This window comes from Penaeus chinensis, chromosome 32, assembly GCF_019202785.1.
Source record: "Penaeus chinensis breed Huanghai No. 1 chromosome 32, ASM1920278v2, whole genome shotgun sequence".
Classification (NCBI taxonomy): domain Eukaryota; kingdom Metazoa; phylum Arthropoda; class Malacostraca; order Decapoda; family Penaeidae; genus Penaeus; species Penaeus chinensis.
The window spans coordinates 16,320,863-16,333,362 of NC_061850.1; the positions used below are offsets into that span (position 1 = coordinate 16,320,863).

A 12,500-nucleotide genomic window follows, 5' to 3' on the forward strand; every position below is an offset into this window, starting at 1 on the left:
ACTTACCTTAGGAAGCAACAACAACCAAACCAAAAGTTTGATATGTGTTTCTATGTAAGAGTAAAAGAGGAAAAGTGGATGCGTATGTTTGGGTCAATTTCCGTCTATCCGTACATACTTAAGTGCTTGTCATTAACTTTGTGAATACTGATGATGCATGTTTATTTATTTGCTCCTGTATTGTATAATAGTTGTGTTTAACGGTAACCTCTGATGCTATCAGGATTTGAGTGGTGTGTACTGGGGGATATTGCTCATTTTTTATCCTAATGTTTTCTTCCCGTTAACGAAAATATCGTTTATTTGTTATTGTTTAGTTATTTACGTTGACCTGAAACGGATGGATTGCAAAGGCACTTTGATAGCCATTCCTTTCTCTTCCTCCGCGTGTGTGGCTGCTCCCTGCACCGTTCCGCGTGCGCCACGACCCTCCTTTCCGCGCCTGTTCCCCCTTCGCGACGCCCAAGAATGCGCAGTGAACCTGCTCCTCCCGAAAGGTTTGATGGGTGGCGAGGGCGCAGGCTTGCTCTTGGGGGACGACAGCACATGATTTACATTCACGCGGGAGAGTGACCTGTGCTGCCACAATACTCACTTGTCTCTTCTCTTTCCTCCTCTTTTTTTTCTCGTCCTCTTTATCTTATCCTCTCTCTATTTCTTTCCAGACTGTCTCTTCCATTTTCTCCATCCGCTCCTCAAGCCTTTCTCTTTACGATCTCTTTCTACGAACCTTTCCCCTTGCTCTCTCCCTCGTATCTTTTCCGTCTCTCTCTCTTTCGCGTCCCCAGCGCCTCCCTTCCCTCCTGCTGCAGCTTGCGCCTGTCGCCGCCACGCTTGCAGGACTCTCGCGCGCCTCGGCCGTTTTGTCGTCACTGTTCGGAGGATGGCAGCGTTCCATCTGCGTTTGCATTAGCTTATCGTTCTTTGGTTTAAGTACTAGATTGGATTATGTTGTATTGTAATTTTTCCGCCAGTGTATACAAATCGCCCGCGCGTACGCATGAGCACATGTTTGCGGATTTGCAAGTCAAACCAAGATACGGTAGTGGGTGAGTCTTAAAATGATTACCTAAACAACTACTCTCCCTGGGGAAGGATCGTGGGTTAGCACCCCAATATAAAGACCCAGCCAACTACATGTAAACATGGCGCCAAGTAGTTCGTCATCAGTGATGGCACGAATATGAAATTTTAAAAGTCCAGCGGATATAAAATTTTCTCTCCTTTTGAAGCTGTGAGTTGGGTTTCCGAGGATTAGGTTGGCTTAGGTTCTGAAACAGGTGAGAAGCGAGTTTCTGCTACTGGCTTCGATGCATGAGAGAGACGGGGGGGGGGGAGGGGTGAGGCAGGGAGGGAACAGGCGGGGTTTATGGGTTTAGTGGAACTCTAATTTGTTACGACTGATTGATTTGATCTCTATTGCATACAGTAAGTTATTTGCAAAGACATGACTCGTTATTCTCTTTATGAGATCGCTGACTGAATGCTATCCTACATAAAAGTTTCTCCAATTGGTCAGTTACACTATTGATCAATTTATATATATTTTTATTTTCTATAAAAAAATGTTTTATTTTAGTTTTTGATTTTCGCATGTCCTTATTTTGATCTACATATCCTCGACGCGAATTTCTCCGAGATGTCGATTTGTGAATGCAACGGCGTTGTGCATGAAGTCTACGGTGTTGACACTTCGGAGTTGGATGCACGTGACACCTGTTCCTCGCGCAGGGCGGCGGTTCACGGATGGCTTTGTCGGCGTCAGAGCCGGAACCATCCAGGAATCTACCAATTTCTTTTCTGGTTTTACTCCTTCGCTACCCTCTTCCCCAGGGAGAGAAAATGGGAATGGGAAACGAACCGATTTTAACGTCACTTCTTGGCCATTATTCAGACATATAAAAGTAAGTGATACGGCACGTCTCCTTTTATCTCACAAAACAACGTGTGAAGAGCAGAGATGTTGCTCCCTCCCCACCTTCTTCCCTCCTCTCCCGTTCCCCCAGCCTTCCTCTTCCCACCTCCTCCTCCTCCCCTCTTGCCTTCTCCTGTCCCCTTCCCTTTCTCCCTTCCCCTCACCCCCCCCCCCCCCCGACTCCTTGGGCCGAGGGTGAGTAATGACTGTTAAGATAGAGAGATAAAGGAGGCTCTCAAGCGGTTTGGTTCCAGGTTGAGATTAATGACTGTTTTCTTGCTGACCAAAGAACCAAAAATAGTGAGGCTGAGGATATCGGCCGATGGGCGTACGTGGGGCGAGAGGCGGAGAGGGAGACGGAACAACAATTTGTTAAGTGGAGGGAGAGAGGAAAGAAAGAAGAGCAATGAAAGGGAGATGAGAAAAAGGTTGAAAAGACATAGGCAAGTTTGTTTGATAAGCATCTTACATTCTATAGCCAAACTGTTTACAGTTTAATCTGTTGCTGGCAAGAGCCATTCATTTATCTTTTTAAATACCAGATGAGTAGCCATTAATGGAAATATGATTTTCCAGGGTGTATATGCACCAGGCTGGTTGCAGACTTTGCATTACAAGGATATCCGGTCATGCTTCCTTAATGATATTCATGGCCTAGTCTTTATTACAACTTGAGATGTCATATTAGTCGTGTCATAATGTTTCGATACTGATGGAGGGAGACAAATCTGGAGGAGCAGAAGAGGAGGAAGAGTGAGCGAGAGTGAGTGAATGAATGAGGGAGGCAGACCCTCAGTCAGACGGACAGACACCGAGCGAGTAAGCGAGAGGGAGGGAAAAGGAGAAACAAATTGAGCGAGTGCATAAAATTCAGAGAGAGTGGAAGGGAGGGGGAGGCAGATAAGCAGAGGCGGATAATAAAAAGCGTGGAATCCGAGCAATGGCAGAAGACGCTAAGGGATTAGGGGCAGCAACAGAACTGAAGGAGCCGCTTTCAGGGTCGGAACGAGGGAAGGCTTCCTGAAGGAGGGTGCTGGGGCCTCCTCTTGTTGTTGTGATTGGAGGTGATTGAAGGATTCCACGTACAGCGATTCTCTTTCTCTGTTTCTCTGTTTCTCTTTTCTGTCTATTTCATTTTTCTTATTCTTTCACCCCTTCCTTCTCCTTCCCTCCCTCCCCTCCTTTCTTCCCTCCCTCCCCCTCCCCTTCTTTCTTCCCTCCCTCCCCCTCCCCTTCTTTCTTCCCTTCCTCCCCCTCCTTCCCTCCCTCTTACCCCCTCCTTGCCTCCCTACTTCCCCTTCCTTCCCTCCCTCCTTCCTCCTCCATTTTTCCCTCTCTCCTTTCTTCCCACCTCCTTCCCCCCTCCCCTCTCCCTCCCCTCTCCCTCCCCTCTCCCTCCCTCCCCTCTCCCTCCCCTCTCCCTCCCCTCTCCCTCCCTCCCTCCCTCCCTCCCTCCCCCTCCCCTCTCCCTCCCTCCCTCCCTCCCTCCCGTGCCCTAAATGAGCTCCATCCACCCTAAGAGTACAAGAATGAAAGTTTGGTTTGAGAATGGATCATGACGTTGCTAAAGTTGCATGACTCACTGTGAGTCACAGACTCACTCCCTTCAGGCCCTGATTCATCCGCTGCCTCGCTGATCCGCTGAGTCAACGATGGATGAGAGTAGTCATTCTCTGCACTTATCCTTCAAGCTTTCCCTTTTCTTCATCATCTTTCTTCCTATTTCCCTTCCTTGTTCTCTTCCCCCTCTCATTCTTCCTAGTTTTCTTCCTCCCTCCCTTTTCCTCGTTCTCTTCTCCTTTTCCCTCTTCTCCTTCTCCCTCTTCCTTGTTCTCTTTCCTCTTTCCCTCTTCCTCGTTCTCTTCTCCTTCTCCCTCTTCCTTGTTCTCTTTCCTCTTTCCCTCTTCCTTGTTCTCTTTCCCCTTTCCCTTTCCCTCGTTCTCTTCTCCGTTTCCCTCTTCCTCGTTCTGTTCTCCCTCTCCCTCTCCCTCTCCCTCTTCACCCTTTCCCCTTTTCCTCGTTCTCTCCTCCCTCTCCCTCCCGTGTCCCTTTCCTTCTTCCTCGTCCTCGTATCCCTCTCCCTCTTCCTCGTTCTCTTTTCCTTTTCCCTCTTCCTCGTTTTCGTATCCCTTTCCTTCTTCCTCGTTCTTTTCTCCTTTTCCCCTCTTCCTCGTTCTGTTCTCCCTCTCCCTCTCCCTCTTCCCCGTTCTCTTCACCCTTTCCCCTTTTCCTCGTTCTCTCCTCCCTCTCCTTCTTCCCCCTCTCCCTTTACCCTCTTCCCCGTTCTCTTTTCCTTTCCCCTCTTCCTCGTTCTACTCTCCCTCTTCCCTGTTCTCTTTCTCTCTTCCTCGTTCTCTTTTCCCTCTCCCTCTTCCTCGTTCTCTTCTTCCTGTCCCTCTTCCTCATTCTCTTCTTCCTTTCCCTCTTCCTCGTTCTCTTCTTCCTGTCCCTCTTCCTCATTCTCTTCTTCCTTTCCCTCTTCCTCGTTCTCTTCTCTATTTCCCTCTTCCTCGGTCCCTTGTCCCCCCCTTCTTTATCGTTCTCTTCCTCTTCTCCTTGCCTCTCGTTCTCTTCTCTTCCTCGGTTTCCTTCGCACCTTTCCTCAAGGCTAAGCAGCAGTCCGGCGGCCACAAGAGGCTGTAATTAACAAGTGTGAGGCTCTTGTGAGGCACTTGTCCTAAGAGGCCCTCTTGCTCTCCGCCTCTCCCCTTCTCCTTCCGTATTGCTTATCGCATTATCCCCTTCCGCTTATTTTCTGTCCTTCCTCCTCTTGGTTTTCCTTCTTCGTACCTTTGGTTCTCTTTGCTTCTCTTTATTCTTTTTCTCCGTAGGTCGCCTTTTCTCCGACCTCTTTTCTCTTTTATAGTTTTGACGTCCAGTATTATTCTCGCATTTTATATCGATCATGTGAAATATAAACTTTCCTCTCTCGTTTTCATTATTCTATCTCTTTCTTTTATTTATATTTTTCGTATTCTTTGTTTCTCCTGGGACCTACCCCCCGCAGAGTGCCGTCAGCTGTGGCTCTTGTGGCGCTGTCCACCACTGCCCCCCCCCCTACTCTTGGGCACCGCAGGTCCCCAGGCTTCTCTCCCTCTCTCCTCTCTCTTCCTTTTATTGTCCTCGCATTTTATGGGCGTGTTTGTGCCGCGGAGGCTGTCTTGTGCGCCTACCAGCATGTGTAGAAGTTCAAAGAATCATATGTTTATTCTCTTATTTAAAGATTTAACACTTTTCCCTCGTGCTGGCTTCTCTTTTCCGTCCATCCCCTCCTTTCCCCTCCATGGGCCATTTTCCTCCTCCCCTCTTTCCTCTTCCTCCTCCCCCTCCTTTTTCCCTTTTCCCTTCTCCTCCCCTTCTCTCCCTAGTCCTCTTCTTTACATAAAATGGGTTAAGGTGTCTCCAGTTGTCATTAGTTTGTCTACAGTTGCCACCGCCGAGCCACATGTAGTGGATCTCTTCGACCTCTCTGATTACTCTCAAACAGATGCAGCATCTCCAAGCTGCTACCAGGATGCTGTAGCATGCCCCCCCCCCCTCCCCCCTCCTCTCGCCCCTCACCCTCCCTTCTTGCGTGCGTGATGCTACTCTCCTATCTCGTCTCCTGCGTCACCTTCCAGAAATTTCTCTCGTTGTCTCGCACTTGATATTTTGTTCACGTCACAAAATTTTATGTTGTTTGGTTGTTTCTCATCTGTATTTGTTGGCATTGGAGTCGTAGTGCACATGCACGCACACGCACATACACACACATACGCGCTCACACACACGCGCGCGCACACACACACGCATACGCGAACACACACACGCGTACACACACGCGCACACACACACGTGCACACACACACGCGCACACACACACGCGCACATACACACGCGCGCACACACACGCGCACACACACACGCGCACACACACACGCGCGCGCACACACACGCGCGCACACACACGCGCACACACACACGCGCGCACACACACACGCGCACACACACACGTGCGCACACACACACACGCGCGCGCACGCACACACACACACACACACACACACACACACACACACACACACACACACACACACACACACACACACACACACACACACACACACACACACACACACACAGACACAGATACACATACACACACACAGATACACACACACACACACACACACACACACACACACACACACACACACACACACACACACACACACACACACACACACACACACACACACAGATACATACATACATACGTACGTACTTACAAGTACATGTACGTTTTGTTTATTGATTTATTTGATATGTTAATTATTTGCAAAATCTTTGATAGGAGTATTGTTTTATTATCACATCAGTTGAAAAACCATCGTTATTGTCATTCTGTTTAAGACTTACATAGTAATTAGCTTCGTAAATATATTGTTAGTAAAGTTGTTCCTATAACTGTTGTTAAGCATCTGTTTATTATGCAGCCATCATTTATTTTTTTAAGGAAACGAGGTGGAGTAACACGAGGATTTGTTGTCAGAGAGTTGGTCGTCATCATTATTATTAGCTTTGTGACAGTCGTGGCGTCAAGATGGAGAGAGGGAGCGGGGGGGGGGGCGAGCCTGCGTACAGAGAGAAGGCACAAAGAGCGGCGTCAAGGAGGGAGAGAAGGAGCGAGGGATGAGGTCGTCTCCTTCGGGATGGTCATGCGCGGACGACCCCCCGGGTGGGTTCCTTGGGCCGGAAACCGAGGCCGAGAGGGAAGCTGCGCTGCTCTCTGCTTGCCTTTGTCTTTCCTGCTCTTGTTTGCGCGGCTGACCGATCTAAAATAACGATTTGATTCTCTCCCTTTTGCTGTTTTCCTTGCGCCGCGCCACAGCTCGCCGGGGACCCTCGTCACCGAAATATAGGCCACGTTTTCCTGCAGCACCATTTCTTCGCACAAGGACATTTTCCAAATAAATCTGTATTTCATTCTCTGTTACTTCCCCTCATCGGCTTTTGTCCATCCTCCGTTTTCTGTAAGAGGAGGATAACAGAGCGAGGGAGAAGAGGCGCAGCGAGGGCTTGGAGGCTCCGATGAGGGAAAAGATGCAAATCTGAAAGGTCTCCTTCCTCATCCCCCTCGTGTCTCGTAGTCCCTAATGACCTCTGTGCCACGAGGTCGTACGGCCGAAGATAGCTTGGCTTTGTGTCACTCCTGACCGTCTGTCAACCGCCGACAGTGCCCGAGCGTGAGAAACTGGGGGGCTGCTCGACCCCACCCCCCTTCCTACAGCCCTGCTGCCTCCCCCTCCTGACCTCCTCGCTGTCTCCTCCTTCCCCTTCTCCTACCCCCTCTCCTCCCTCGGGCTCTTGTTCTTGTTCAGCTTTTTCCTCTTCTCCTCCTCCCTCTTCTTCCTCTTCTACTCCTTTTTTTCGTATTCTTCCTAATCGTCTCCTTTTGTTCTTCTTCGTTATCATTACCGTATATTTTCTTTTTTATCTTCCTTCTTCTTCTTCTTCTTCTTCTTCTTCTTCTTCTTCTTCTTCTTCTTCTTCTTCTTCTTCTTCTTCTTCTTCTTCTTCTTCTTCTTCTTCTTCTTCTTCTTCTTCTTCTTCTTCTTCTTCTTCTTCTTCTTCTTCTTCTTCTTCTTCTTCTTCTTCTTCTTCTCCTCTCTCCTCCTCCTCCTCCTCCTCCTCCTCCTCCTCCTCCTCATCCTCATCCTCATCCTCATCCTCATCCTCATCCTCATCCTCCTCCTCCTCCTCCATCTCCCTCATCTCTCTCTTCCTCTACTATTTCTTCCTTTATTTCTTATTCTTATCCTACTTTTACTTTTTTATATCATTTTTTTCCTTATTTTAGTATTGTTTTTATTACTGTCATTTTTCTACTTTTCGCTCCTCTTCTTCATCTTGTTCATAGCATCATCACTGTTATTATTATTGTTATTATTGTTGCTGTTGTTGTTCCTATTAATGCTGTTGTTATTAACGTTCTTATGTCATATTTTCTCCATTCTTTTGTTATTGTTCTTTTATGTCTTCTTCTTCCTCTTCCACATTTTTTTCTCTCCTTCCCCTTTTTTCTGCTTCTTCTTCTCATGCTTCTTCTTTTCTTCCCCCTCTGCTTATTCCAAAGCTTCTTGCTCCTTGTCCAGCCACTAAATCCTGCAGCTCAGCCTTGCACCCATAGACTCTGCTGTGACATTCTTGCTTTCTTTGCGCCGGCATCGTCTTCCTAGTTCTCTCCTTCTCTCAGCCCTCTCCCCTCTTCCCCTCATCTCGTTTTAGTTTCTTTCTCCCCCCCCCCCCCCCCATTTCGACGAGACCCCGGTTCCGCTTGAGTTGCCTTGATTCGCTTCCTTACTGAAGGGAAGGTATACGTTTCATTACATTTCCCTAACTGCTCCAAAAATGACGGAGATGGAGACAGGCAGGAAAAGGAAGCGCGACAAAACGCTTCGCCTCTGAACACGTGTTTTGAAAATGTTGTAATGTTATTTGTTTATTAATAAAATCGTTCATATTATTGCAATCCTTCATACAACCCCTCCTCTCTCTGACTCTGTGACTCCATCTTCCCTCTTCTCCTTTCCCGCGTCCCCCCCCCCCCCCCCCCCCCCGCCCATATGGGTATGATGGCGACGCTCATAGCATTCCTGCGTATAACCGCCCTAGACGAGTTCGAGTTTCCCATGTCTGTCTCATTACCGCCTTTGGGAAAGAGCAGGAAAAGACCAGAAGGTAGAGAATGAGAACTAGGAGTACAAAGAGAAGGAAGAACGAAGAGACTCGACACACAAAAGAAGCAAAAAATTGAAAGAACCATTTTCACGCGAACTTTTGTATTCTTCTTTGTTCTCGGTCACACGTTCTTTTTCGATGTTATCAGCCCTTGTTTTTTTTAAATTTGCATTTGCATGTATCGACTTTTCTTTGCGTTTTATTGTCGATTCACGCTGCGGTTATATTCATTCCTCTCATTCCCTTTAACTCTTGTTTGTTTAGCTCTCAATCTATCGTCTGTCTCCTTCCCATCCCTCCCTTATGTTTTCCTTTGGCGCCCTCCACCCCCGCCCTACCGCCCTCCCCACAACAGCCGCGCACAACTGCCCTGTTTATTTATATTCCCCTTTTTAGCAGCGATCCACAGCCTACTTTTTTCTACCCCAAACAAGAGGAGTCTATTTTTTTTTTTTTTTTTTGTAAGATCTTCATTGTTGTTCTGGTTGAGATTTTTTTCTTCCTTGTCGTCTTACCTTTTCTAACTGACATGTTTGGTTTAAAATGATATTGAATTTGAAAAATGTATGTCAAAAGCTGAAAGCGCCTTTAAAACGATTTATATGACGCAGCTCGGAGGGGAGAGACAGACAGGCGGCCGGACAGAGCGAGAAAGAGACGGGAACGACTGCCTCGCCATTCTTCGGGCAAAGGCTTTCCCATTCACGCTTTGGGCGTGCGAGCGCGAGGGAGTTGTTTGACAACGCGAGCTATGAGCAGGTGATACAAGACATAGTCCAGAAGGGTCAGCTGACGCCCCCAAGTCCAGCTGAATTTGTTTACAAAACCTCCTGATGCGTAGATTGACCTGGGGCCGAAAAGTTTGTTTACGCGCGGGGCAGTTAGCACCTTGCGCGACGTTCAGAACAGTCATAGAATGTCAGTCACCCTCAAGCTGCATTTTTTTTCTCATACTACTACACATATACGAACATGTGCGATTTAAGTTTGTATCCCTTGTTTTGTAAGTCAGGATGTTAGAGTTATATTTGCATTTCCTGTAATCATCTTTATTACCATCAGTATTGTCGTCACTACCTTGTACCTTCATTTGCGACTGCTAACGTCAGCACTTGAAGGGAGCAAAGGCAAGATAACAACACGAGCTAAGAAGGTGACAGCAGCGAGGACCGGTCGAGGGGAAGACAAGGGCCGGATGGGCGGCGGGCGGCGCGGAGGAGGGGCGGAGGAGGGGCGGTGGAGGGCGGCTGCGAAGAGACCAACACTGGAGACACATATTGGACGTGTCACGAGTCACCAGACAGTTTATTTTGTGAGCGTGTGTTTGTTGGTGTAAAGGGGGAGGGGGAGGAGGGGAAAGGTGAAGAGGCGAGCTGGGAGCAGGAAAACAAAGTAAGAATGGGGAAGAAAGGAGAGAAAGAGCACGAAAGAGTAGAGAAGCCGTCAGCACACATATCCAAGAAAAGAAGTGGATAAAAAGAGAAGGGGAAGAAGGCGACGCGCGCACACCTGCCGTAAACCACGTGGCCTAATGTGCTCAGTGGCACATTTCGGGAGAAAGAGGTCAGGGGAGGAGGGCGGGCCAGCGTCGCCTCGCTTCCCTCCGGCTTCTCTAAATGATTGGGGATGTTAGTCTTTCTTCTTCCATCCGGATGTCTTTTTTGTTGGAATTATACTTCGGTTCACTACTGCCATCATTAGCTCCATCATCCCGTGCTGCCGCTTAGGATACCGTTGGATAGTTCTCTCCGTGCGAGCGTAACAAGGAAGAAGAAAAGCGTGTGTAAGTCTGAACAGGTGTGGCGTTTATAGCAATGGCACAGCGGCTGGGGCGCCGTGCGTGGCGAACTGCAAGGGCCTTCCCCTGAGCACCCTGCTTCCGAGGGCGCGGCGGTTATGTGATGCGTGTGGGATGGAGTGGAAGCCGACGTCTTCGCAGGCAGTCATTGCAGCCTTCCTTCTGCATTCCTTCCTTCCTTCAGTGTTCTCCTCAGCTTTGTCAGCGCCTGCCTCCCTCCCTCCTTCGAATGCGCTCAGTCCTTCCCTCACTGCCCGGACCTACGTTCCTCCTTGTCTCCCTCACACTTCTCAATCTCGCACAGTGTGTTCTCTCTCATGTTGACGGGCTGATGAGTCTAGGAGCCGAGATTAGGACAAGTATGTGGCGGAGCTTAAGTGTTGATCCTACCCATGGGGAAGTCCCCCTCCCCCGCACTTTCCTTCTCCCCCCGCCACCCCCGACCTTCCTTGCCACTCTCCCTCGTTCTCCCCCCTCGCCCCTCCATCTGTGCCTGCCACTTTTAAGCTATGTTATAAAGGGTAGAAATGTTTATTATCATCATTCTTAAAACATTTTCTTTCTCTTGTCTTATTTTCGGTAATCGCGAGTACGAGCGTTGAAAGCATTTTCTTTATTTTATCAGGTATTTTGTACTGCATATGAAAAAACATACCGGCACCAAAATACTTTTTCATCCGCCCACGCGCGTGTGCACGTGCGTGTGCGTGCGTGTGTTGGTGTGTCAGAGACTGACTGGAGCCACCTGCTGCTGTTAGGCAAGAGGCGAGGATGAAGAACGCGTAGGGAAGGGTGGGAGATCTCAACTGCCGCACAGAAATACTGTTCTGTTCGCCGAAGTGCCAGTAACTGATTTTAAGCATAAGGGGACAAATGTTGAGCGATCAAGAGGCAAAGGGAACTATTGCCAAACATAGAAAGTACACAGATTGGCAGCGACTTCTTTTGGTTATGAATATCCAATCTGAACAAAAAATAACCTTGTTTATACTTTTTCAGGACACTGCCAATGCTGTTCAGCTGGGCTACCACATGGAAAAGCTGATATTTGACCTGGCAGACACGCACTTCTTTTTCAATGATCTAGAGGTAAAGTACGCTTCTTTAGTTTTCCTAGTAAACACTTGGGATGTGCATCATATGGGTATCTGCTCCCTGAAGCGTATATCTACATACAGAAATCACAGTTTTAATGGCCTTTCTTTGCTCAGGAGTGCGACCAAGTTCACATCGATGACGTGTCTTCGGACGACAACGGCCAAGACCTCAGGTGAGGGGCGAGGTTCTCCTCGAATGAGAGAGAGAGAGAGAGAGAGAGAGAGAGAGAGGAAAGTGAGGCCCGAGTGTGCGAGCGAATGTGTGAGTGAATGCTGATGGTTGAGTAATCGGGTGAGTTCAGTGTGTAATTGCACATTTGTGTGCATGTGTGAAAGAGAGATAGAGAGAGAGAGAGAGAGAGAAAGAGAGAAAGAGAGAAAGAGAGAAAGAGAGAAAGAGAGAAAGAGAGAAAGAGAGAAAGAGAGAAAGAGAGAAAGAGAGAAAGAGAGAAAGAGAGATTGAGAGATTGAGAGATTGAGAGATTGAGAGATTGAGAGATTGAGAGATTGAGAGATTGAGAGATTGAGAGATTGAGAGATTGAGAGATTGAGAGATTGAGAGATTGAGAGATTGAGAGATTGAGAGATTGAGACAAGATTGCACAAGATTTTACCTTAGTTTTGCAACTTGCCTTCAGTAACTACAACTTCGCAACGGACGGGTTCAGCGCTGCCAACAGCAACGCTTCGCTGTGCCTGGGCACGGGTGTGCGAGGAGGCGTTGACTGGATGAGGAAGCTTGCATTCAGGTACCGCAAGATCAAGGAACTTTTTAACAGCTGCAGGAACAATGCCGGAAGTAAGTACCCGCAGGTTTGACTCTTGGCACACTTCTACGCGGATTTTAGCTTTCCTGTGCAAATGTCAATGCTTTATACAGTTATGTAGAAAAAAATATGTAGGGGGAATGTTGCATGTCGACAAGAGAAGCAAATTAACAATGCTAAATTAACGAGAGCTGAATAGGTAG

The 12,500-nt window shown here is 48.0% G+C and overlaps 1 protein-coding gene across 4 annotated transcripts in view; it reads left to right on the forward strand.

Annotated features, from left to right (window-relative positions):
• Positions 1-12,500, forward strand: part of LOC125042370 (eyes absent homolog 1-like) — a 51,230-nt gene that overhangs the window by 29,602 nt on the left and 9,128 nt on the right. For all 4 annotated transcript variants that reach the window (XM_047637944.1, XM_047637945.1, XM_047637942.1 and 1 more), the window contains exons 9-11: positions 11,433-11,522; positions 11,645-11,703; positions 12,169-12,329. In XM_047637944.1, the coding sequence (XP_047493900.1) occupies positions 11,433-11,522; positions 11,645-11,703; positions 12,169-12,329 (310 nt within the window). The remainder of the gene's footprint in view (positions 1-11,432; positions 11,523-11,644; positions 11,704-12,168; positions 12,330-12,500) is intronic.